Source organism: Melozone crissalis, unplaced genomic scaffold, assembly GCF_028551555.1.
Source record: "Melozone crissalis strain CALT ecotype California unplaced genomic scaffold, PUWL_Pcris_2 ptg000035l_1, whole genome shotgun sequence".
Lineage (NCBI taxonomy): Eukaryota > Metazoa > Chordata > Aves > Passeriformes > Passerellidae > Melozone > Melozone crissalis.
The window spans coordinates 158625-186493 of record NW_026535813.1 but is presented as its reverse complement, the minus strand read 5'-3'; the positions used below and the strand labels follow the sequence as shown (position 1 = coordinate 186493).

General features: G+C 44.1%; 1 protein-coding gene and 1 non-coding gene across 2 annotated transcripts in view; both read left to right on the top strand.

Annotated features, from left to right (window-relative positions):
- The window catches only part of LOC128941419 (zinc finger RNA-binding protein-like), a 74471-nt gene that overhangs the window by 18771 nt on the left and 27831 nt on the right, over nt 1-27869 (top strand). Inside the window, exons 3-6 of the mRNA XM_054283176.1 lie at nt 15660-15942; nt 22608-22752; nt 23531-23749; nt 25593-25837. Coding sequence (XP_054139151.1) covers nt 15660-15942; nt 22608-22752; nt 23531-23749; nt 25593-25837 — 892 coding nt within the window. The remainder of the gene's footprint in view (nt 1-15659; nt 15943-22607; nt 22753-23530; nt 23750-25592; nt 25838-27869) is intronic.
- On the top strand, nt 12995-13136 carry LOC128941443 (small nucleolar RNA SNORA66). The gene has a single exon (XR_008483558.1). It is a non-coding gene; the product is annotated as a small nucleolar RNA SNORA66 (small nucleolar RNA).

Genomic DNA, 27869 nt, shown 5'->3' with positions numbered 1-27869 from the left:
GGAATCAGGACAATGTTGCGAAGCCACTGCAGCGATCCCACCAGGCGTTGCACGTCGTGGAGCGTCTTGACGTCTCGGTTGACCTTCATCTCGGGGGGTGTCACGTAGGAGCTTGTAATTCTTACTCCCAGGAAGGTCACGCAGGGTCCTCTCTTGATCTTTGCGCTCGCGATCTCGAAGCCGTTGGCCTGAAGGGTCTCCGTGATTGCTACTGTCTGTTCTGGTCCCTTTTTTGTGTGAAGTGTTATAGCTACCAGCTGGGTGCTTTTCCATGCCCGGGACTGCCCCCCCACACGGACCGGGAACACCAGTGTGGCAGACGGAGCCCATTCCGCGCAAGCCATTTTTATTTTCCGCCAGTTTATAAGCGGGGTTCGGTCTTTCTCTGGTAACCCCTTCACCCATGCGGGAGCGCTGTGGCTAGTGACCTTACATGCCGCTGCTCTCTCTCTGTTAAAGCTAGAATCTGAGTCGGAATCCTCCAATCTCCTCTCGAGCTCAGAGCTCGAGTCCGAGTCCGAGCCGGAAGTCGAGTAACTAGACGCTTCCGGGCTGTTTTGCCTTTTCCTCGGGCTCCGACCCTGCCCCTTCCTGCGGGGGTCGGGCCGTTCCCTCCCCCTGGGGTCCCCCCGCCTCCTGCTGGGGGAGGTCCTTGCCCTATAAGGACTTAATTTGAATAGAGCGCTCTGATTGGTCTTACGCACCTCCACGGGGGCCGCCCCGTCTCCCCGCTCGCCCGCGCATGCGATGTTAAGCAGCCTGACTGCATTTCCGCCCCCTGCCTCCTCCTTTCCGCCCTGACCACGCGGTTCGGCGCCATTTTCAAACGCATAGTGTGGGGGGGGCATTTTTATCAATCCCTATGGGGTCCGACAATCCGGCCGCGTTCCGCGCCTCCTCCGCGAGTCCCTGCCAGAAGCATCGCGCGCGCTGCTCTGCCTCCTGCACCGGATCAGCGACCGGCGGGGAAGAGACAGATAGAGAAGCCGCGGATTTTTCGAATGATTCCGCGGGGGGGGTAGGACACGGTGGGCTCCGCGGGAAGGTCGGGGGGTCCCCTGAGGGTTCCGGGGGGTCTCCTGGGGGCTCCGGGGGGTCTGGGCTCAGGCTCAGGAAGGGGTGGAATGCGCTCGGCCCCTGCATATTCCCGCCTTCAATCCGATCGCCCTCAGAGGCGGTCTGCGTCGCGGCCCCCACCCCCAGCTTTGGTGTAGCTAATAAACATGTACACGCGGCTTCCCGCGTCTCCTGTTCTTCTAACGTCTTGCGTAGGGCCTCTTCTACTTTCCCCCACGCTTTGAGGTTTTTACCACTGCCTGTGGACTTAGAGTCCTCTGCTGAGGCGGCAGTGCACTTCTCCCGCGCTTCCGAATATAATATATTTACCGGACATTCGATCGTCCCCAGCTCTAGGAGCCTTGCAATAGCAAGATTAGAGTTCCTGAGCTCACAATTAATTCCCCATTGCTCATGAGCCTGACTTACGACCTTCGCTGTGGATTCCATGGTCCACGCTGGTCCGGAGGCGTCCCTCCCGCTGTGGTCAGATCTGCTGCCACAGCCGCCGTCCTCTGTCCAGGAGAATCCCCGTTCCCCGGGCGCCGATCGGCTCCCGGGTTTTGGGCACCAGATGTTGCCTTCTGGTGCAAGGCAAGGCGACCTGGTTCTGAGGATCAGCACGGCGACCCAAAACTCTCCAGGGTCGCTCGGGCCAATGAAACACGCGGACACCAATGTGGTGGACGGTCAAAGGCGTTTATTACTTCTTCTCGTGGGGTTTTATAGTCTAAGGGGTTCTCTACGTCAAAAGGGGGTCTGTCCTTATTATCTATGGTTAGTAAGGAATGGAAAATTACTGGGTAAGGAATGGAAAGTTACTAGCACTACTGTTAGTGGGGCCACACTCCTAGGGTAATCTCTTATCTTAGGGGAACAGGGGGTCCTGCCTTTCCGTGACATCGCGTAATCTTCCGGAGCGCCTGTCCCTATCTACCACACAGAGGGCAATAATTTTCTCCTCTTAGGGAGAGAACAGAACCTCTGTCTCCATAGGCACCCTCTGCCAAATCCCAGCCCACATTCTGCGAAGGGCAGCATTTTCATAAAGGGAAGAGTTAACAGTACCTTGTGACAGTGTCCTCTGGGCTTCATCAGGCTGCTCTGTGCTGCGAAGGTTTCTGGACATCCTGTCTGGGAGACTTTTCAAAAGGTTCTCCCTGTGGTCAGCCTTGGCTGTGAACTCAGGGTCTTCGGTTCTTCAGCTCCAGGCTAGAAGCCACTTCTGTGGTCACTTGTGCGGTGATCATCAATGCCACACACTCAGGGTTCACCCAGTGTAGCAATGCTCCTCTGGGGGCTCACCAAATGAGGAATTTTTCTTCACTCGAGGTCACCAATTGTAGTGGTTTGCAGGGGTCCCAGGAAGAGGGAAGAGACGAGAATCTGACTCCATGTATCAGAAGGCTTGCAAAGAAAGGAAAAAAATTATAACAAAATCTTGTGACTGACTGAGAGTCCGAGACAGCTAAACTGTGATTGGCCATTAGTTAGAAACATCCACATGAGACCAATCAAAGATACACCTGTTGCATTCCACAGCAGCAGATAATTGCTGTTTACATTTTTTTTTCCTGAGGCCTCTCAGCTTCTCAGGAGAAAAAATCCTAACGAAAGGATTTGTCATAAAATGTGTCTGTGACATCTGATAATGTTTTTAATTGTCTTTTCCAATGCCTTTCCCATAACATATTCTGCTGGGGAAAGAAGGCAGTGGGCAGTATTTTTAACATCGTGGGGTACTAAAATATGTGCTGAGAAAATAGCTTCTAGGAAATTTCTAAAAATCTGTGTACTTCTACCGTGTTCTTTGGCTATATTTCATAGTTGTACTAGTTCTTTATTTGTGTTAATTCCCACGTTGTTGTAGTAGTGGAACCTCCTCTTCTTCCCTTTATATAATTTGCTGGGAAGGCAGAAATTTTCTGAGCTAGTTCCCAATCCTCTGCCTGAGTGGCTTCCATTTTGATTAGAGGCTATGGGTCAATGTCCTCTGTATCAGAATTGAATTCGCTGTCACTGCTGTCCTCAGAGGAGGAGTGACAGTGAGCAGGCAGTGCCCTATGCTTTTTATGGCGTGTTGGAGCAAGATTTTGCAGGGATATATGGGAGTGGAGAGAATGTGAGGAGGCACATGGCAGGGCTTGGCTAGAGGGAGGCAGCAGTGGAGCTGGAATGGCAGCGCCACGAGTGGCACAGCATGAGCAGAATTGAGGCGCGTGGGGAAGTGGGGTGCTACCATGGGGGGTCTCGGAGGTGCCGTTCAGGGGACCCTTAGGGTGGGTGGGCAGTTGCAAAACCTGGGGATGGGAGCAAGGGAGAAGTGGTGAGAAGGAGGCAGTGCGATTGGCAGGGGCTGCCGCGGGTACAATGGGGCATACAGCGTGGTTTGCTGGGGCTGCGGTGGGCAGGCAGGCAGGGAGAAGACCTACTGCTGTGGCAGGAATGGTAGCGGGGGTAGGAAGACATGCGAGGGTGGGGGGGCCGGCGGCAGGGGTGGGGAGGGTCACAGTAGGGGTGGGGTGGTTGACTGATAGAAACCGGTGCAGTTACATTCAGAGGTAATGTGGAGGGAGGACAGAGGCAGCATGCCGTAGGATGCGCAACTGGTGGAGCAGAATCTGTGCTTGCTGCATCCAGTGGGGGGCCTAGGGATAAGCAGACCCCGCAGGCGCGAATGGGGTGGGTGGGAGCAGCAGAATTCTGTGTTCCCTGTCCCAGGAAGGGAGATCCAGGCTGAAACAGCCCCAGAGGCAGCATTAGGACCCAGAGAAAGCAGAGGACTGGATTCAAGGGCTGAGAGGGGAAGATTGTTATCAGCATGATTAGCATTTGAAGGGAGAGTCTCTGGTGGAAGAGATAAGGTCTGGATTCCCTCCCCAGGGGAAGATTGCACAGAAACTGAGCTTTTTATATTTCTTTTCTCTACGGCTTTGGTTATAGAATGAAAAAAGGGTAGAAACTGAGTTAAAGTCTTCATTAGTTTGGAGGGTATATATTCTTCTGCCTACTGTGTCCCAAAAGGAATCTAGAGTGATAGTGTGTGTGTTAGTATCTGGAAACTGGGAAAGAATCTATTTTTGGGAATTTATTAGTAATTGCATCCAGTTTGTTGGAGGAGGAGCCGGCAATGAGGCTTTCCAGCCTTTCCTTTCCTCCTTCTCCTTTGAATCTGTCATGTCAGTTTTTGAGAATGTTATAAATGATCAATCGAAAGCCAAATTATCAAAAATTGCGAAAAGATTTATCTTTTTCCGTGACCAAAATACGGTCCTCAAAACCACCACAGCCAAAGAGACAGTGTCGAGCCTGGGATCGGCACTGAGTGAACCTGGATCCGACCTCTATCGCATCGAATCCCCCCCTGTTCACAAGAGCCACTTCTAGCGGGGATGTTTTACACTGTTTATTATGCCCGAGGTGAAGGAGTCCAAGTTTCTTTTGTAACTCTGCATATTCATAGTTGGTTCTTTCACTGTGCAGAGCTGGACAATCGCCGTTTCCTGGTTGATAGCCAGTGTTGATCAGTCCCCGGAAGTCACGTATTCACATGTATCTTTCTGGCGACTTCTGGACTTCTGCTATCTTGATCGATGCTATCCACTGGGTGATGATCGTTCTTAGGCTTTTCCAATGACTCGGATAACGGTGATCATCATGGTGATCATCACACTGGGTGCTTCTATTCTTGAGCTAAATGCCGATCATTATCTGGCCGTCTTCAGGAATTTCGGAGTTTGAATAGACATCCCCCTCTCAGGCTGCTTGTGGTCAGAGACTCGTTTGGATTTCACAATCTTTATAAAATACATTATTTTATAGCATGAATTATTTCTAACATATATTACAAGAATGTTCAGTTTCCCCTGAATGTTAAAGAGACCATCTTTCTGGTGTTTAATCTGGTAAGATTCCTCTATATGGTCTGCAACTTCTCTAGAATGAGGGCTGAGATGTCCAGAGGAGCTGATGAGACCTCTGACTCAGAAGTAGACCCAGACGTGGAAAATCCTGAGTGGTGTGGAGAATGGGAAAATATGAGCCAAACCCTGAAGGAATTTTCAGACCCTGTAGACTGGGATTTTCCACGTGAACAAATTCAGAACCCAGCTGAGGTGGGGAAATACCTGAAAGAGAAGTCAGAAGTGCCATGATGACTCTAAAGAGAAAAGGCTCATTGCAATAAGCTGGGCCCTGGCCTATGCTTATCGCACACTGCTAGATACTGTGGGGCAGCACACAGAGGAAGGGGGGCAGGGAGATAAATCAACAGCTATCCCAGTCACTCAGGCTGCAGCCAACACCCCAGCCACTCAGGCTGGAGCTACAGCAGACAGTGAGCCTAAGCTACTAGCAGTAGCCACAGGAAAGAAGCACACAAGCAAAACCAATTGGCCAGTGACCGACGATGATGATCCAGGGGAAGGACCCTCAACACCAATTACTGATACAAAAGCCAAAGTTAAAGCAACTGACACGACATTAGAAGCCACTATTGAGTCCTATTCCCTGAAGGACCTTCATAGCCTAAGAAAGGATTACACTCGAAGACCTGATGAATCCATAATTAGTTGGTTAGTCCATCTTTGGGATGATGCAGGCGAGGCTACAGTTTTGGATGGTAGTGAAGCGAGGCATTTGGGATCCCTGTCACATGATCCTGTCATCACCAAGGAATGATGAGGGGGGCTAATCCTCACAGCCTCTGGGCACGGGTCCTGGAAAGTGTAGCACAAAGATACCTGTGTGCAGATGATCTCTATATGCAGCAAACCCAGTGGAAGACCATAGAACAAGGGATTCAACGCTTGAGGGAAATGGCAGTGGCAGAGATTGTCTTCTCAGATGACGTAAACACTGTAAATCCAGACTTGGTACCATGTACGTCTGTGATGTGGCAAAAACTTGTATGACTTGAGCCACAGAAATATGCTTCTGCTTTAGCAATAATGAAGTGGGATGACTGTGAGGAGACTGTGCTTGATATGGCAAAGAAACTCCGAGCATATGCGGATGCTGGACATGGCCCAACACATGCCAGAATTGCAGCGGTGGAAACACATCTGCAGAAATTAGAAGACAAGATGGAGGAGAATCACAAGAAACTGAGGGAGGAGATAAAAGAGGGCTTTCTCCAAATCTCAGCAGTAAAGATCAAAGGTTCTGGTACCCAACGCAGACGTTCCCCAGATGGAGAGAGAAGGTACACCCCACAAGCTGATCTGTGGTTCTTCCTGCGCAATTGCGGAGAAAACATGAGGAGATGGGATGGAAAATCCACTGCTACTCTGGCACAATGGGTGCGTGAACTGAAGACTCAGAGAGGAAGTTCCAAAAGGGAAGCAGCTCCAGTGGCCCATAACTGAACTGCCATATATGATGATGACAACGATATTTTTGATCCCCTTGAAGGAATCCCCAAGATATATGCCCAAAGAAAGAAGGATAACCAGGCTTAGAGGGGCCCTGCCTCTGGCCAGATAGAGGCTAGGGAAAACCGTGTTTTTTGGACTGTGTGGATTCGTTGACCTGACACATAGGAACCACAAGACTATAAAGCTTTGGTGGACACTGGTGCGCAGTGCACATTAATCCCATCAAGACGTGGGAGCAGAATCTGTTTCTACTGCTATTGTGACAGGGGTATCACAGGATTTTACTTTGGTGGAAGCTGAGGTGAGCCTGACTGGAAATGAGTGGAAGAAACACCCTGTTATGACTGGCCCAGAGGCCCCATGCATTTTAAGCCTAGACTTCTTCTGAAGTGGGTGTTTCAAAGACCCAAAGGGACTCAGGTGGGCAATTGGGATAGCAGCTGTAGAGACAGAGGGTGTCAAGCAATTGAACACCTTGCCTGGACTATCAGAAAGCCCATCTGCAGTAGGACTCCTGAACGTGGAAGAGCAATGAGTGCCAATTGCCACCTCGACAGTACACCACCGACAGTACCAAACGAATCAAGATGCCGTGATCCCCATCCACAAAATGATCCATGAGCTGGAGACTCAAGGGATGGCCAGCAAGACTCAGTCACCCTTCAACAGCCCCATGTGGCCTGTGTGTAAATTTGAAGGAGAATGGAGATTGACTGTGGACTACTGGGCATTGAATGAAGTGACTCCACCACTGAGCGCTGCTGTGCCAGGCATGCTGGAACTCCAGTATGAGCTGGAGTCCAAGGCAGTGAAGTGGTACGCCACTATAGACATTTCTAACCTGTTTTTCTCCATTCCTCTGGCAGCAGAATCCAGGCCTCAGTTTGCCTTCACCTGGAGGGACATGCAGTACACCTGGAACTGACTGCCCCAGGGGTGGAAGCACAGTCCTACCATCTGCCATGGACTGATCCAGAGTGGACTAGAAAAGGGTGAGGCTCCAGAACATCTTCTGTATATTGATGACATCATTGTGTGGGGGAAGATGGCAGCAGAAATGTTTGAGAAAGGAGAGAAAATCATCCAGATTCTCCTGACAGCCGGCTTCGCCATCAAGAAGAGCAAAGTCAAGGGACCTGCTCAAGAGATCCAGTTTCTGGGAGTGAAGTGGCAAGATGGATGGCATCAGACTCCCACCGATGTCATCAACAAGATCACAGCAATGTCTCCACCAACCTGCAAGAAGGAAACACAGGCTTTCCTAGGTGCCATAGGTTTTTGGAGGATGTATATTCCTGAGTACAGTCAGATTGTGAGCCCTCTCTCCCTGGTCACCCATAAGAAGAACACTTTCCACTGGGGCCCTGAGCAGCAACAAGACTTCACCCAGATCAAGCAGGAGATTGCTCATGCAGTAGCCCTTGGCCCAGTCAGGACAGGACCAGATGTGAAGAATGTGCTCTACTCTGCAGCCGGGAACCATGGTTTGTCCTGGAGCCTTTTTCAGAAGGTGTCTGGGGAGTCTCGAGGCCGACCACTAGGATTTTGGAGTTGAAGCTACAGAGGGTCTGAAGCCAACTATTCTCCAACAGATAAGGAAATTTTAGCAGCCTATGAAGGAGTCCAAGCTGCCGCAGAGGTAATAGGCACTGAAGCACAACTGCTCCTGGCACCCCGACTACCAGTACTGGGGTGGATGTTCAAAGCAAAGGTTCCCACCACCCACCATGCCACCAGTGCTACATGGAGCAAATGAATCACCTGTATTGGAAAACTGAATCACCCTGGGATTCTGGAAATAATTACAAACTGGCTGGAAGGTGAAAACATTGGTCTCGCTGATGAAGAGGAACAAGAAGTGACACGTGCTGAAGAAACTCCACCATACAACCAACTGCCACCGGAAGATACACGATACGCTCTTTTTACTGATGGTTCTTGCCGCATTGTGGGAATGAAACGAAAGTGGAAGGCAGCCGTATGGAGCCCCACACGACAGGTCGCAGAGGCCACTGAAGGAGAAGGTGGATCAAGCCAACTTGCTGAACTCAAAGCTGTTCAACTGGCCCTGGACATTGCAGAAAGAGGGAAGTGGCCAAAGCTCTACCTCTACACGAATTCATGGATGGTAGACAATGCTTTGTGGGGATGGCTGGAGAGGTGGAAAGAAGCTAATTGGCAGAATAGAGGAAAACCAATTTGGGCTGCTGATGAGTGGAAAGACATCGCTACCAGGGTAGGGAGGCTACCTGTGAAAGTCTGCCATGTAGATGCTCATGTCCCCAAGAGTAGAGCCAATGAGGAGCACCAAAACAATGAGCAGGTAGACCAGGCTGCAAAGATAGGGGTCTCCAAGATAGATCTAGATTGGGAACACAAGGGCGAGTTATTCCTAGCTCGATGGGCCCATGACGCCTCAGGCCGTCAGGGCAGGGATGCCACCTATAAGTGGGCACGAGACCGAGGGGTGGATTTAACCATGGACAGTATTTCTCAGGTTATCCATGACTGTGAGACGTGTGCTGCCATCAAGCAGGCCAAGCGAGTGAAGCCCCTGTGGTACGGTGGGCGAAGGTCCAAGTACAAGTATGGGGAGGCCTGGCAGATTGACTACATCACAGTGCCTCAGACACACCAGGTCAAGTGCTATGTGCTGACCATGGTGGAAGCCACCACTGGATGGTTGGAAACCTACCTTGTGCCTCATGCTACGGCCCGTAACACCATCCTGGGCCTTGAAAAGCAAGTCCTGTGGATACATGGTACCCCTGAGAGGACTGAGTCAGACAATGGGACTCATTTCAAGAACAGCCTTATCAACACCTGGGCTAGGGAACATGGCATTGAGTGGATATACCATATCCCCTACCATGCACCAGCTGCTGGCAAAGTGGAGAGATACAATGGGCTGTTAAAAACCACCTTGAAAGCATTAGGTGGGGGATCTTTCAAAAATTGGGAGCAGCATTTAGCAAAGGCCACCTGGTTGGTTAACACCTGAGGCTCTACTAAGTGAGTGGGCCCTGCCCAATCTGAGCCTTTGCATAGAGTAGATGGAGACAAAGTCCCAGTGGTACATGTCAGAGGTTTGTTAGGAAAGACAGTTTGGATCAATTCTGCCTCGAGTACAGACAAACCCATTTGTGGGGTTGTTTTTGCTCAGGGACCAGGTTGCACATGGGGGATAATGCAAAGAGATGGAAGAACACGATGTGTACCTCAGGTAGATCTGATTGTTGGGTGAGAACTCTGTGTAAATATCACCGTTTGCTGAATGTTACTACCATTGTCTGTGTATAGCTGTATATTGGATGTGTAATGTATGTGTTTGTCGAGTTAGAATATATATTAGTTTTAGTAGTAAGCTGACGATATGGGGATAAGGGGTGGAATGTTCTGGGTTGGCTATATGATGCTTTTATCCCCAATCGTCTGTTCTGTTTATGCGGAATAATAAGTTTTGCACCTTTAAGACTTCTTCCAGAGAGTGAAGGGGAGAGAGAAGAAGCATGCAATTTGTTTTCATACACTGCACTCACTCCTCCACATTCCTGCTCCTGGACTGTGTTGTCTGCGGATGGACAGACAGCAGGACAGAGCTCTCCTTTGTTTTAGTTAGTTTTACCTAGCTGAGGGAAAGAAGTTCCCTGGATTGGGTTTTTTTTCCCTTTTCTTTGGACCTGTTTAAACCTGCTCTGGGCTGAACACCCACAAGAGCACCGGCAGCACGCAGCTGTGGCCCACCGGGCTGGGTCTGGGCTGCCCCATTTCCAGCATCGGAGGGACTGATAAGAGACTGAGTGAGCCAAGGTGCAATCCGGGGAGGGGACTTTCTGAGTTTGTCATCTCTTTTGGAGCAGCAAGGGGTTTTATTGTTTAATATTGTTTAGGTTTTATTCTTTAATAAACAGGGTTTTTTCCACTTTTCTCCAAGGAGGTATTTTCTCCTGGACTGGTTGGGGGGAGGGGCTGATTGAATCTGCTTTCCTAGAGGAGTCCCATTGGGGGTTCTCTCCAAAATTTGCCCCGAACTAGGACAACACCCCAGCTAAATCTTTCAGCCTAAGACAACCTGTCATTGACTAAAACATACATCTGCAGAACATGGAGAAGAACAATTGAGTGCAACATGTAGCCTGTACACTGGCTGTGATTGCGATAGTAAAACCACTGTGATATAGAAATCCAAGATGGAAGATGAGTGTTTCAGAATGTGTGTTGTTCCTAGAAAATTGGAATTAAAGTGAGCTTGGTGTGTCGCTGTTGAGTCAGGGACGGAAAGAAAGACTCCAGTCTTCAGGTGGATCAGAAGGCAAAACAGAATAATCCCTTTATTAGCAAGAAGTTGCGAGCTTTATAGTCTCACTCGCTAAGCTGAGACCTGATTGGTCTCAAAGTGAAAACATCTCACACTACTGGCATACTATGGATAGCGCACTGTGGAGAACCATAGCTATAAAAAATGGTTACAGAAAGAGAGATAATAATTGTTTTAACTTTTTTCCTCTAAGATTCCCAGGCTCAGCCTGGGAGAAATTATCTCTGTTCTTTCTTTGACTGAACTGAGAATATCCATACTTGGTGGGGAAGTACTGTTACTTTGATGATCAGCTAAAGAAATAGATGTGGTATGAATAAAATACATTCATTTTGAATTAAAATATTTGGCAGAAGGTATTATTAATGCAGTGTAGCAGAGTAAGATTTAAAGCTAACGAGTCCTTTGTCTGTAACTTCTTAAGTCAAAGAGTGATGTTTATTTTGATAGTAAGTTAAAATACTGTAAGAATTGTAATATGAAGTTACCTTGAATTGGATGTTCACAAACTGGGTTTGCTTTAAGTAAACATCGGTTTAGAAGTCATTTGCTTTTGAAACAATCTTTCATAAATTAAGGAAAAAATTTTGACAGTGAAGTGCTCAGATATTGGAACAGTTTGTCTAGAGCTGTCTTGGAACCTGATTAGACACAAAGCCCTGGGAAAACGAATGTAACTTTGTTATTAGCTGTGCTTTGGGCACAGAGTTAGAACAGACGACCTCATAATATTTGCTTCAGCCTAAATTACTCTGTCATTTTTAAGTTCTGTCTAGTTAGTAAAGCCTGTTGGACTACATATCTTTTCATATAAAGAGCACTCAAATTCTTTGAACTCAAAGATGCTATTAAGGATATTAGAATTTATTTGGGGGAAGAGAAGAATTGATCTACAAAGAAAACTCACTAAGGTACCAAGTCAACCGGTTAGCTTCTCTCTCTGCTTCTAATTTGGTTCAACTTTTCCCCCACTGTGTTAGGGGATTAAGCTAAACTGAATGACTTTCTTTGTTGTAGTAAAAAGCACACATGAAGTTTGTTACCATAGCTCAGCTGACATACCGTGTTTCACTGTTGCTCTAATAACTTGATTAAATGCCTAAGTTTTTTGAGTGTTATTTATTAGGACTAAGTTGAAATACTTGATGTGGTGCAATATGGAAAATTATAATCTATCTAGAAATTAGTAAAAGAATTGTAGAGAAGGATCCAGTAGAGGTGGTTAGTAGAATTAGAAGAGTGATTATCAGAGGAATAGTTGCAGTGGAGTACTCTAGGGATTGATCTTGAGTCTTATTTATGGTGCATTGTGATATTTGATGCAAGGGAAATATTGTCAACACACAGGTAACTTTACAAGAAGCTGCTCTGAGGAAGCTAGATTCTTTGGAAAAAAAGTCTGGAGCAGAGTGAGTGGCATAGCTGAAACCTCAAATGATCCATACAGTTTTTGCCATCTGTAGTAATGAAAAAATAGATAATACTAGGATATGGGCAATGAAAAATTGCAAGAAAGATTGATGGAAGAGGGAGCTAGAAAAATAGTCTGGAGAGAGGTAAGTTCATCTTGGCAAATATGATGAACCACTAATCACCAAACAAGGATTAAAAACTCTTTTAAGTTAAACGACAGTGACACAAAAATATTTTGATTATAAATTAATTAACTGAAAGTATCTGGTCATCTTTATGTTAAAAGGTTCTCAGTAAGACCATGGGGAGAAAAAGAAACATCAAGTTAGAAAAGACTGATAGTGGAACCCTGGAAAAAGTTAAAGATAGAATCTAAAATGTTAGGCTTTGTGCTTTCCCAGATCAACTGCACCTGCGTAAGCAGTATGATAAATTATATAATTGTTAGATGTGATGATTGTTTAGTAATTAAATGCAATTATTATATAACCATAAGAAGAATAGTGAGAAACTATGTTGGAAATTCAGAGAGGGGCTAAATTTATGTATACAATAGAACAATATAAGTTTAATAATTAACATGAAAGTTATGTAACGATAGAGTATAAAACATGATCATCTCGGATGTATGGTCGGAGTCAGATTTGGGTTGAATATACCCCGATTCCCAGAGCTCTTAATAAAAAACACCGCATATAATCCCCCGCATATAATCCTCCGTGATTATGTGTTTTTGAACGCTAACAAGATGTTGATATGAATTTCTGTAACATAGCATAACAATTTTTAAAAATGAAGTAGCAGTCAATTCTAGAATATTTTTCTTGTGGTCTTGCAAACTCAGTCACTACACTAGCTCTGCATGGTGTTGCAGAAGCAAGGGGAACAGATTTGATAAAATAAACATGGTGATAGAATTATATTAGCCTTAGAAATCAAATTATTTGAGCTGCTAATTCTGCACCATGATAAGGAAGTTTGGTACAAAAATAGCACAGAAGAAATTAAACTGTTAGCAGAATCTTGTTAATAGTCCTCATAATGATCACAATCTCTTCACAATATTAAACACTGAAAACTGTCAGGCAACTCTAATCAAATATATATATATATATTTCTGAGAAGAAAAGCATTTTAGTTGATAGACTGATACTATTACCTCATAGTGTGTTGTTAACACTGTATTGTATTTTGTAATAGTAACTTAAGCTTGATTTCATGAAACTTGTGACAGATTAATGCTTCCTGAGCAGGTCCCTGTTCTTTCTCTCTCTCCCATTATTTATTTTCCTCTGCTTCCATATGTATAACTTATGTGGGTTCTAGCACTCAGCAGACTGTTTTGTGAGCTACAATGTTTCTAACATTTCCACCACGATAGAAAATGAACTCAGGAAAAAAATAATTTAAAAAAAAATCTAGTTTTCTGCTAGATTAATGAGTTAAATCAGTGCAATGAATAGCTTGACAAGTAGCAGAATTAGCACTAGGGATGAAATAGGATGACATAACCAGGTTTGGTATATGGGAGGAAGGAGGAATAAGAGTGAGGAGGAAGACATTTCCTTGTTGGCAGTATTAGACTGGTAATTTGTTCAAGTGCAGTCTGAGATAGTCTGCTGCCTGTTTTCCCAATGTAATGTACTTTTAGTAGGTACGTATGATAATGTGAATTACCTCAGAACGTATGACTATTTTACACTTCTGTACTGTTAGTTATGTAGATAATACAGCCTAATTTTATAAATTGTCATTCACTTTTACCATCATAAAATAGTCTTCCTCGATTTTCTGATGGAGTCTGATTTCTCACTTTAAACTGACAAAATAGATAAACTGTTTATATACATCAAGCAGTGGTGGGAGCTACACCAGAGTGAGTGAGGTCTTTTCCTTCGACTGTTATGCTAAGAAGTTGAAAATGAAATGAAACATAATTGTGAGTACAACTCACAACTGAATTAAATTTGGATGAAATGCAAGTGGCTTTTAAAGCAAACAGGGGCTTAAGATAGGAAAAGGTGGAGTCCGGGTGTGTAAGTACAATAATAATATTTTCTCTGTGTGTTTCTGCTGTAAGAAATTTTTAAAAATATATTGAAGTTATTGGGTTCTGCTGTAATTAAAATTACAAAATCAGGGTTTTTTTAAAATAAAAGTTATTAAATGAAAGGGAGTTATGGAAATGTTTTTTGCAAAAATAATAGCAACTATAGTTAAAAGGTGCTTTGTTTCTGATAGCTATGTCAGAGAGAATATTGCAGTCTTTAGGAAAGAAATACTGTAACTCATTCCTTTTGGTTTTGAGCATAATCATGCTGAAATTCCACTTTGAGTGTTTGCTTCCAACAAGATTTCATTTAACTATTTTTTTCTAAAAATTAGAGGATACTACCTCCTTGATAGGCATGGAATTGTTTTTGAATAATCTTTTAACAGTGCTATGGAGATGTGAAACTCTATAGAGACTCTAAAATTTTGAAAATCAGTACAGGAAGTATACTAAAAAATTCATAATAATCACTCAATCCCCTATTTAATATAATTGTTCCAGATAGTGATATTTTGCCCAGTTCACTTTATTTGTTTAAAAATAGCTATTTTATAGGATTTTAATAATAATGCAAAGTTGTAAATCATTATAGGACAACAATATTAGTCTTAGTTCAAATAATAAATCTTAGAATCCATAGTTTTTTTATTTCCACTATTAATATTTATTTATTTTTATTAAATAGCTACATAGTAATGTTTTACCTGCACATTAAAGAGAAGCAAATTAGTTTCAGCATGTGCCTGGAAGATTGCCAGACCTCTGGTAGCAGTTGTCTTGCTTGATTTGACTGCCCGTTCTTTTGATGCTTCATGTTGAGAGGCAGTGGACTTCTGTTTGAGTGAGTGGGGCCAGCTTTTATAATTTTCAACTTTTGTGGGAAACCTCCCACATCAGAAATATTTAAACCTTCTCTTCCTTAAATTTAAGAGTTCTGAGCTATTTTTCACAGAAGTCTTTAAAATCTCATTACTTTAATATGATTTACTGAAAAACATCATGCAAGTGCATATCAATAATGAGCTCCCATAGAAAAGCAGTACTTTTCTTAATTTGACAGGTATATCAGTTTTGTTGAAGAACCACTAAAACATTTAAAAACTTATTGGTAATGAAAAGATAACTGTGTAAGACTTGTGTATTATTTTGAATGAAAGGCTTGAGATCTTTTCAAGCAGTGGAACACAGCTACCACCACTCCTTGCTAAGAAGAAAGTCATTGCCTGCACGATATATTTCCATTCACATAAACTTCAAAATGATACAGCCTTTTTAATGGGGTAGATAAGAGGTAATAAAAGTAATTACAGTGTATGATAGCTGTTCCAGGTCTGTTTGTAGAACAGACAAGTATGAATCAAATCTGGGAGTTTGAAATGTTTAGGCATTAGATGAGTATGTTGGATTAATCTAATTACTTACTTACTGTCTTTTTCCAATGTAGCCAGCAGCCAGCTTCAGGCGTAGCTTATTCCCATCCAACTACAGTTGCCAGCTACACTGTCCACCAAGCACCAGTTGCTGCGCACACTGTCACTGCAGCCTATGCTCCAGCAGCAGCTACAGTTGCAGTAGCCAGGCCTGCTCCAGTAGCTGTTGCAGCTGCTGCAACAGCTGCTGCTTATGGAGGCTATCCTACAGCGCACACAGCTACAGATTATGGTTATACACAGAGGCAACAAGAAGCTCCACCACCACCACCTCCTGTCACTACGCAGAACTACCAGGTGTGTTTTTTAAAAAAAAATAATTGTGTAATTTTCAAATTATATGTTAAAAGGAGGAGGCCTGTTTGGATAAGAGAATGTGGTGATATTTATATTTTTTTCTTCCATGGCTCACAGCTAAAACTGTGATAGAATGTGAAGTGACTGCTGTTCTGTATGGTGTGTATAGAGGATTATCAGCAGTAATACTGATAAGATTTAGACATTCACACAATAAACAATGCATTGACATTTATCTCCAGATTATTTTGTGAAGTACTGCTGAAATACCTGTCTTGGCTAGCCTAACTGTCTGTCATGGTTTGACGCTGGCGCAATGCCAGTGCTTCCATGAAAATATATGCTCCCTGGTGTCTGCTGTGAGATGTGACCAGGAATAAGCAAAGCAGGTCCCCACTTAGAAATAAAGAAAACTTTATTAACTAAACTACAACTCTAAGTAACAAGAAACACACAGGGAAAATGAAAACTTTCCAAAAAGATTTCTTCCTCCCCCCACCAAATTCCAATACATCTATCCCCCAAAATCACCAACTCTTGGTCTATCACTACTCTTTAGGTAACCAATTCTCAGTTCATCAAGAGGAGAGGAGTCTTTCTTGTGCCATAGGCTTCCCCAGGAAACACGGTCGAAACCTCCTGTGTTTCCATGTCACTCATGGCACTGCCCAGAGAACATCTGCCATCGTGACCTCTTTTCATGTCTGGTGCTCTCACTACTGAACATGGACCAGAGCTGCTTCTAGGGTCATCTTTTTTAAGGATGCTTTGTCCTGTTCCAAGCAGAGTACAGTCTCACCTTTGGGACACCTGTACCTCCCAAATTTCACCCCCTGGGTCCGAGGGGTCTCAACACTGAACCCTCTTGGGTCTGAGCCATCGCCTCCCCCTGGATGCAGTCTCTGTGTCACAAGGAACATGGTTCTTTCCATGGCTATAGCAAGAAGAGTCCAGCAAAAGCCACTCCATCATCTCTTCCCACTTAAGATTCTTCTCTACTCTTGCGCATCTTCACTCACCCGAACCTTCATCATACTCGCCCATTTCTTCCTCTATTTAATCTCTATCTCTCTTCTAAGAAAGGTTAATGTTCTGAAAGGTTTTCATTGTCCAAAAAAGGGTTAAAAGCTCGGGCTCTGCCCTCCCAAAGCTCCCACTCGCGCCCGGGGCTGGGCTGCCAGCACATCATATCAAATTTCAGGGTCTCACAGGCTCTCTCTCTCTCTCTGTCTCCTGGGGGAGGGGGGGGCTGCCCGATGCCTCTCGATGCTCTTCCACCCTTCTATCCTCAGGGCCCGGCCTACCTCACGGCGCATGGCTTCCCCTCCCCCACCCAGCCGAGAGCTGGACAGGGGAGGTCCGACCTGCTTCCCTTGCCAGACCCAAGAGAGCTTCCCCCGGGAGTGCTCTGCTTTTTAAACCCTTGTGTTCTCCGAATCATATCCATTGTCCCCAGTGGCCACACCAGGTGCCAATATTCAAATCGGAATATCCATTGGTGTGACCACAGCATATCCCAGAAAACCTACTTCCTCTCAAACCACGGCACTGTCCAAGTGGCATGCAGTTAAATGGGTCATGGAACTGATTTAGATGAAAAAACTGTTCCAATAAAATTTTTCAGTGGGAGATAGTAGTTCCCTTGTCAGATTCCTGGTTGCCACAGGAGCTCTAGCACCAAATGTAAGAGGATAGAAGATTACTCTAGGAGAGGAACTGTCTTTTGAGTAGATTTTGAGTACCCTTTGTGAGATGTCTGCCTACCTTTGTGTGGCTACAGGATTTTACAAAAGAAAACTGTTGTGTTTTCATCTCGCTCTGACCTTTACTGACACTTCTTTGCATTGAATCTAGCAGTTGTCAGCATTTGAGTGGGTCAGTTCAGGATAAAGATTCCACAGAAGGTTAACCAACTTTAAAAGGAACAGCATCTTTCCATGGGATTGACAGACTTCTGCAGAATTTCCTTGGTTCTGCATAGTTGTGGTGCCAATGCAAGAGATGGATGTGGGATCATGTAGGGTGAGGAGAGATGTGATGGTACCTCAGACAACTTCCCATTCTTACACTGGCTTAAATGTCTTATGAAACAACATCCTGTCAGTGACTGGTATTACTCTTCAGAAATAAAGAAACTTAGAAGTACAAATCAGTGCTGCATCAGTTTTGCAGTCGGAAGATTTCAGTACGTAGTGGTTATCTTGGGACTTATTTAAGATAACTGTTTACTCCAAGGAGCGAGAAGTTGCAGTCTTTTCTGTCTGCTGTCTGTCTAAATTGACACAATGTAAGGGTATATACACATCAGCAACCCTAGCCCATTGGTTTCAGACAGCTTAGATGCAGAAAGATGGGCAGTTTTACATGGCCAGGTAGTTTCCTATTAGAAATGTGAGCTTTATTTGTATTTTTAGCAGCTTTTTTTGTTGCATTATCTAGACTCTAATTTGCATTTTTATTTGTTTAAAGCTACTATACTGTTGCTGTATGTTATTAATTCCTTTGTGGGGCTTTGAACTTTGTTACATATGGTAATGAACCAAAATGTAGGAGTCTTTCCAGTAGCATGTTTACACATAATTACAAGGTTGTTAAACTAGTCAGTTATTAGATGCATTCAGATAGATAATAGTCCCCTTAATTAAAGAAAAATACTACAAGAAAGACATTGAGGCACTGGAGTGTGTCCAAAGAAGGGCAGTGAAAATGGTGAAGGGTCTGGAACATAAGTCTTCTGAGGAGTGGCTGAGGGAGCTAGGGTTGTGTAGCCTGGAGAAGAGGCTGAGGGGAAATCTTACTGCTCTGAAAAGAGGTTGTAGTGAGGTGGGTCTCAGTCTCATTTCACAAGTAACAATTGACAATACAAAAGGAAATGGCCTCAAGTTGCACCAGGGGAGGTTTAGTTTGGATATTAGGAAACATTTATTTATGGGAATGGTTCTAAAGCATTGGAACAGGCTGCCCCGGGAAGTGGTGGAGTCACCATTCCTGGAAATGTTCAAAAAATGTGTGGATATGGTTTAGTAGTGAACATGGTGGTAGTGCTCGGTTGACTGTTGGACCTGGTGATCTTAGAGGTCTTTTCTAACCATAATGATTCTATGATTTCATTCACCAGCACCCCCAAGTCCTTGGCAGGGCTGCTCTCAATTTCTTCATTCCCTACCCTGTATTGATACAAGAGATTGCCCAGACCCAGGTGCAGCACCTTGCACTTAGTCTTGTTGAACCTCATGAGTTTCCCATGGGCCACATCTTGGGCTTGTCCAGGTTGCTCTGGATGGCATCCCATCCTTCAGGAATGTCAACTGTACTGCTCAGCTTGGTGCCATCTGCAAACTTGCCGAGGGTGCACTCGATCCTTTCATCTATGTCATTGATGAAGACGTTGAATAGCACTGGGTCCTAATACGAACCCCTGAGTGACACCACTTGTCACCAATGTCCATTGGGACACTGAGCTGTTGACAGATACACTCTGGATGCAACCATCCAAGCAATTCCTTATCCACTGAACAGCCCACCCATCGAATCCTCTCTCCAACTGAGAGAGAAGGATGTTGTGGGGGACCATGTCAAAGGCTTTACAGAAGTCTAAATAAAGGATATCTGTAGCCCTTCCCTTGTCCACTGATGGAGTCACTCCATCATAGATGGCCACTAGGTTGGTCAGACTTGCCCTTGGTGAAGCCATGCTGGTTGTCCTGAATCACCTGCCTGTCCTCCATGTGCCTTAGCAGAGCTTCTAAGAGGATCTGTTTCAGGATCTTCTCAGGCACAGATGTGATGCTAACAGGGCCGTAGTTCCCAGGGTCTTCATTTCTACCCTTTTTTAAGATGGGTGGAAGGTTTCCCTTTTTCCAGTCTCCTGGGACTTCACATGACAGCCATGACTTTTCAAATGCAATGGAGAATGGCTTGGTGATCATGAACCTGATCTTCTCTTATAGTGGGAGGGACTTTGCTCTCCCAGTCTGTCTTGCAGTCTATCCACTTGAGAAGTGTGGGAAGAAAGGTTGCCATTGAAGACTGAGTCAAAAAAGCTGTAGAGTACCTCAGCCTTTTCCTCATTATTATTGAGAGTTTGCCAGTCTTGCTTATCAGGAGTGGTACATCATCTTTGATCTTCCTTTTCTGGCTGACATACCTGTAGAAGTCCTTCCTGTTATTCTTTGCCTCCTTTTTCAAGTTCAGCTCCTGCTGCACCTTGGTCTTCCACGCATCATCCTGACACAACCGGTGTCTCTATATGCTTTCCAGGACACCTGTTCTTGATTCCACTGCCTGTGCATTTCCCTCTTGCCCTTTAGTTTGTCTCAGCCATGCTGGTCTCTTGCCTTCTTTGCCTGACTTGTGCTGGGGGATTGCAAGCTCTCTTTGCTCAATGGAAGACTTCTTAAAGATCTGCCAGCTCTGTTCTGCTCCTTGGCCCTGAGGGCAGTTTCTCAGGGGGATCCTATTGACTAACTCCTTGAACAGCTGGAAGCTTATTTTCCCAAAATTCTGGGTCTTGACTCAGCCTGACCCATATTCCTCAGGACTGCAAATTCTATGAGTGCATGATCACTGCAGCCCAGGCTGCCTCCAATCTTGATGACCCTCATTAGCTCACTTACACTGGTGACCATCAGGTCCAGTAATTGCATCCCCTCTGGTAGTGCTGTCTATTAGCTGGCTTAAGAAGTTATCCTCCATGCATTTCAGGAGTCTTCTGGATTGCCTACAGCTCACTGTGCTACTTTCCCAGCAGATGTCGGAGTGGTTGAAGCCCCCCAGCAGGACAAGAACCTGCGATTGCGATGTCTCCTGTAGCTGGAGCAAGAAGGCTTTGTCAATAGGCTTCTCCTGATTGAGCGGCCTGTAGTAAGCACCAACCACAGGGTTCCTTTTTTCAGCTCTGTCTCTATTTCTCACTTATAAGCTTTCAACCTTCTCATGGCTGTTCTTCAGAGACAGCTCTTCATAATCTATCCATTTCTTGACAAAGGGGACAACCCCTCCACCCCTCTTTTTATCTCTGTCCTTTCTGAACAGTCTGTAGCCATCAATAACCACACTCCAGTCATGGGATTTGTCCCACCAAGTTTCAGTAATGACAACAAGGTTGTAGCTTTGTAGCAGCATGGAGACTTCCAACTCCTGTTTGTTGCCTATGCTGCGTGCATTGGTGTAAAGGCATCTCAGCTGGGCTGTCAGCATATCACCTTTTTTATAGGAACACCTCTCCTCTGAGGTGTTTCCCTAGTGACTTCTATTACCTCAGGAGCCCCTGGCTCATCTCTGTAAGTCTTCAGGTGTGCTTCAGTGTGGCTAGCACATCTCAGAGTCACTGGCTGAAGGCCCTCGCTATCACTCCATCCCTCTAATCTTGATGTGTTGTCCCACCGCTTGTCAAGGACAAGCCTGATATTATCCCTCTCCCCTGTCATGTCTGGTTTAAAGCTCTATATCAATGAGTGCTACTAGCTCCTGAGCAAAGACCCTCTTTCTCTTTTGTAAAAGGGGAATCCCATCTGATTCCAGCATGCCTTGTGTCATATAGGCCATTCCATTATACAAACACGTGAAATTGTGGCAGTGACACTAGCCATAGAGCCATGTATTAGACTGGGTTCATCTGTTTCTTCCAATGTCTCTGCCCACAACTGGGAGGATAAAGGAGAAAATAACCTGTGCTCCATATTCCCTTACCAGCTATCCCAAGCCCCTGAAGTCTCTTTTGATTGCCCTTGGATTACGTATTGTGATTTCATCACCACCCATGTGGAAGACTAATAATGGGTAGTATTCTGAGGGCTGTACCAGGCTAGAGAACTTTCCCAGTCATGTCTTTAACCCTGGCCCCAGGGAGGCAGCACACTTCCTTAAGAGGAGGATCCATCCAGCATATTGTACCTTCTGTTCACCTTAGAAGGCAACTGCCTACAGCTGCAACCTGTCTTTTCCTCATGGAGGTGGTTGTTATACAGAGGGTAGGCCTTTCTGATTCTGGCAACACCTCTGGCATAGATGGACCTTTGTCCTCATCATCCTTTGACTGACCTTCTACATCTTCGTACCTATTGTACAGAGGCACCTAAGAGGGTGAGGTGGGCAAGGAGGGGATTCACCTGCTGCCCCGAGCGAGGACTTGCCTCCATTCACCCCTTTTCTTTGAGCTACTGCCTTCTACCTGCCCAAAGGGAAAAATATAGGACCTCCTTGATATTTTTTTCTGGTGGCTCTTCCTGTCGCAGGGAGGGCCAAGCCATGGTTCCATGTTTTAAACTTGTGAATATATTGTGGTTTGTGGAGATCTGTGGTGGGTTTTTTCCTTCGTATTTTACAGGAATGCAGTCTGATATAGTCATGGAAAACTAGTGTGCACTGAGCTGCTTTTTGGTAACAAAAATAATTTGGAAGGGGAAAAGTTGTTTAATAGCATGAGATTAACTCCTATATTATGCCTGAAAAAGACCATTCAGGCGTGTCTTCAGGCCTGAAGTATCTGTAAACATAAATTTAATTTCTTTAATACATATATTGGTATATAATGTATCTGTAAATATTTTTTAAATCTACTTAAGTAGAATAGAAGAAAAATCTTTGACTCTGCTAATGATTTTTCTTATTCCAGATATATAGTTAAGGAGAAATTTGATGGGTTTTCTTTTTTGAATTTTTAGGATTCCTATTCTTATGTTCGATCTACTGCCCCAGCTGTAGCTTATGACAGCAAACAATATTATCAACAGCCAACAGCAACTGCTGCGGCTGTAGCTGCTGCTGCACAGCCTCAGCCTTCAGTGGCTGAGTCATACTACCAGACAGGTAGGTGGCATGAATTAACTCCTGTCATTATATACAGTCTGTATACTATTTTAATAGCTTAAAATATGTCTTTGATGATTTCATATTATCAGATTTATTTATTGTTTTGACATGTAATCCCTGTCAATATGTAGAAAAAACTTGATTCACCTAGAACTTGAACATTATTGTGACATTGCCATAAGTAACTATCTTTGAGGTTTGGCTTGTTATTAATATACTCAAAACATACTTCTAGGCAAAAATTTTTGCTGAAGTAGGTTGAAAAAGTCAGTGCTGGTTTCAGATGCTAACTTGGTTAGAACGACTTTTAAAAAAATTTTTCAGTTAATGTATATAGTTCTTTAATTATCGATATCACAAATGCTACAAAACATAAATCCTATTTACTTTTCTTTTACTATAATTAGAAATAATAGCCAAGTTTAGATGTACTTTGGTTTAGTGTGTACTCCAGTGAAACCATTGAAGGAGAAGGTTGTTTAAAAACATGGCAGCACAGTTAAAAATACATAAATAAATCTGAGGCTTGCTAGTGTGAGCTTCGATGTGATTAAACCATTGTGGGATATATGGTAACTGAAGCATAACCATTACTGTAAAAAAACCAAACAATACCCAATCAAAAAAAGGCAAAACCCAACCAAACTAAAACAAAACCCACCATGTTAATGTGTTTATTCCCTAGCATATCATTAAGTATCGCTTCATATGCTTTGCATTTTATTCAGCTAAAGCATATCAATGTTTGTACACTTCTATTTTCTATCCTAATTAGCTCCAAAAGCAGGATATAGCCAAGGGGCAACTCAGTATACCCAAGCCCAGCAAACACGACAAGTGACAGCTATAAAACCTGCAACCCCAAGTCCAGCAACAACTACATTTTCTATATATCCAGTATCTTCTACTGTGCAGCCAGTAGCAGCTGCAGCTACTGTTGTTCCATCCTATACTCAAAGTGCAACATACAGTACAACAGCGGTTACTTACTCTGGTAAGAATTTTGCATATTATATTGTTGGGATCTTTGCATTTGTTACAGGAGAGGATATAAATACTCAGCATTTTAGCAGTTTATGTTCAATTGCTTCATAGTCTATAGAGAAATATCAACCAGTTAAATCATAATAATGGTAAAATATTTTTATGTATCTCCAAAGAGGTTTGATGCTTGTATGTGCCTATTTTGTTCCATGTGAGAATATACAGTGTTGGCATTACTACATGCACAAATATTTTGTGATTTACTGTGAAGTTTGGAGAGAAAAGATGGGGGATAGAAAAAACATGGAAATACAAATATAATCTTGGGAAATTTGGAGCATGCTGCCATCAAGCAGCAATTACAGAGACAAGGAGGAGCAGTCAAATATAAATTTTTTAAGTTTGGGTTGTCTTGACCCAAGATGGGAGGAGAATGGGTGCTACAAAGAAAAACTTTCCTTCAAACACTAGAAATCCAAAAAGTAGTTAAAGGTGAGAAGATGTTAATTTTATGGCCAGATGGTAATTAACTGGCATATTATAGCTACCTTGAACTATTTGTTTTGGTTTGTTTTCAGTTTAAAAAGGGATTGTAAGACTTCATCGAAACAGAGCTTGATTAGAGGATTAAAATAGTTGAATGAGTAGATCTATAAAGTTTATGGGAATACTGGATCAAAAGGTATGAAAGCCCAGTTTCCTTGATTTACTAAAGTTTGATACTAGAAATCAAGGAGTGTCTAGACAGGGTGTGCTGCAACTCATTTGAAATAGAACAGCTAATGCTATTACATTCTATCTTTTATCTTATTTTTTTTTCCCTTAGTCTACATAATATCTTTCCTTTTCTCTTTGGAACTTGAACAGTTAATCTGGCTCTGGAAGACTGCTTATTTCAAGTGACCTTTGATAAATCTTTGTCCTGGTTTAGGGCAAACTTGTTAAAGAATCTGCAAAGGAGGGCCCCTCCAGAAAGCAAAACCCACACGGCCCCTCCCCCCAACCAGTTCGGGGAAAAAAAATTCCTCGGAGAGAGGTGGAAAGAACCTGTTTATTTGACTGGCCCAGCACCCCCCAGCACACAAAATGAACAATACCCGATGACACTGCTCTGAGAAAGATGACAAAATCAGAAAGTCTCTTTCAGGGGTGGTTGCTCTGTTCTCAGTCCCTCCAGCACTGGGGCAGCTGCTGCAGGCCAAAACGGTGCAAACTCTCGATGTTCCCAGGTCCCAGTCCGGAGCAGGTTCGAGATGGTCGAAGAAAAGGAGAGGAGAAACAGTCCAGGAAGGATTTTGGACTGTTTAGCTAGAGCTAGCTAATAAGCAGAGGCCAAAGCAGAGAAGAAGCGAGAGCAGAAAAGAGAGCAAGCAAAGCAGCAAGCTGAAAGCAAGAAGTGAAAACAGCCCTATGTACTGCCCGTCTCTGTGTCCCTAAGAGAAACCCAAACAAAACTTCCACTCTTCAAAGCCGATCTTAAAGGCACAGAACAGATGAATGGGGATACAAGCATCATAACGTCACCCCAGGACAATCTTTTATTAAAATTCTTGTTTCATCATACTCAGTCTTACCAGATGTACCAGGAAATTTCACATATTCTTTAGGGATGCTTTGATATATTTAACAGAACAGTGTGTCTGCAAAGTTTTGTCTAAAATCAAATAGACTCCTGATACAAATGGCATGCTATGTATTTGTGTACTGTGAAACATCAAGAAAAATTCAGACTGCCTGACAAGATCTCAATAAATCTTTTATATCCTACTCTATTATGCAATATGCTTGGAATTAGTGTATTATGTAATTGATACGTGATGTACAGTGATGTAACATTTATTTTAATCTTTGAGGTACCTCTTATTCTGGCTATGAAGCTGCAGTATATTCAGCTGCATCATCGTATTACCAGCAGCAGCAGCAGCAGCAGAAACAGGCAGCGGCAGCAGCTGCTGCTGCTGCAACAGCTGCTTGGACAGGGACCACCTTTACTAAAAAGATACCGTTCCAAAATAAGCAACTGAAACCAAAGCAACCTCCCAAACCACCCCAGATCCACTACTGTGATGTTTGCAAGATCAGCTGTGCTGGACCACAGGTACCTGTATTATGTAATATCCTGCTATATGCTTTAGTCATAATTTTTTCCAGCTAAAAAAATGGCCCCTTTTAGAATATTTGTTAATTTTTAAAGACCTGATTCTATACTTATACTAAATGAATAATTAAATGAAAATGTATGCTATGACAGAAAGAGGCCATAAGAGAAGACAAAAAGATGCATCTCCTTAGCTTGGACAGAGAAGCTTCAGCTGTGCTTTCGACTCCAGAAGTATTCTAAACTTTGAATTTTATTTTCTTTTTAACATAGCAAACTTCTTAGAAAAGACTTTTTTCAAAACTTTGTGAATGGTTGTCATGGTTTGACACTGGCTAGAAGCCAGGCACCCACAAAAACCATTCACTCATTCTCCTCTGCTGTAGTTGAGCAGAGGAGGGGGAAAGAAAAACTAAAAGGCTCGCAGGGTGAGATAAGAATTAGGAGAAAACATTCTAAGGGCAAAACAGGCTCAAAACTTAAAAGGTATAAAGAAAAATTTATTAACAGAAATAAAAGAGGATAATGAGAACTAAAATAAACCTTTAGAGCACCTTTCCCCCCCTCCCCTCTTTCCTTCCCACCAACAGTGCAGGGAGACAAAACATGGGGTTTTTAGTCAGTTTGTCATTTCTAAAAATCTTTCTTCAGTTCGCTTAGGGAGAGGAGTGCTGTGCCATGGGGTCCTTCCCACAGGAGACAGTTCCCTGTGAACTTCTCCAACATGGTTCTAATTTTCACAAGTAGCAGTCCTTCCCAACCTGCTGCAACATGAGTCCTTCCCACAGGCAAATAGTCTTCCCACAACTGTTTGCATGGGTCATTTAGTTCATGGGATACAGTCTTTTAAGGATGAGTTGTTCTAGTTTGGAAGCAAGGGTCCTCTTCCTTTTTTCCTGGAAGCAAAGGTCCTCTCTCTATGTTCAAGTTTGTCACTAAATTACAGCTTTTCAGCATTCACACGCTCTAGCGTATCTTTTCTCACAGGCTGCAAGTAGACTTCTACATATCCCCCATGCACTTCATGAATTACAGGGAAAAAACCCCATTTGTTGTATTATAGTCCTCACCATGGCTTGCAGAAGAATCTCACCTCCAATGCCCAGAGCATCTCCTCCTCCTCCCTCATTTTTCACCGACCTTAGTGTCACCATGTTGTTCTCCTCATGTGTCTTCACCTTTTCCTTTTCTCTGACTTGGGAGAAAATTGGTGTCCATAGGTTCATTTGTTCTCAAGTTCTATCAGTTGAAAAGTTTTTATAGAGTTCCACAGTGCGGAAAGGTTGAGCCTGTCTAGGCTCCACATTGGAGAATTACTTGCTATGCCTCTCACTGTTGGTCATGTGGTCCCCGCTGGCACCGCATGAGCTGCTTCGGCTGCCAGTTCCAGTCAGCACCTGTCCTCATGTGGGGCGCCGAAAAGGAAAAGCTACTGCTGCTTCTGCCCTCTTGTTCGCAGCATGGCTGCGCTAAAAGTGTCTAAGCAAGTAAAGTTCATTGCGAGCCATGCTGAGATGGCAGCTGCCGCGTGGCACCACCCCAGCTGCACCGATCCCAGCCATGCGGCCGCTCCCAGCGCCAGGATGGCAACAGCTGCCCTCCGCCGCATGAGCGCTCTGGGCACTGGCCACATGGCCACATGGTCTCGGCCCCGTGGCTGCTCGCGGTGCTGGGATAGTGTCCCAGCAGCACAGCCTCAGTGGCCACGCCAAAAAGAGTCCCGGCCACACCAGGAAGGGGCCTGGCGGCCCTCTCACCACCCCTCTGAGGGGAGAAAGAAAGAGAGCTTGCACATGTTTTTTTGTTTTTAAATATGTCATCACAGAAGCATTACTAACTTCTGTAATTGGGCCAGCCAATATGTCCATTGTCAGAGTATTCAGGGATTTGCTCTACTGGACATCGAAGTTTTGAGGAGCTTCTCTCTCAGAAGCAGCCTCTGTGGGTTCCTCTGGCCCCACTGAAAGCCATATTGTGTTAAAGGAACGCGATGGTAATCCTGAAAATGTATTCATTTTTTTCCAGCATCCCA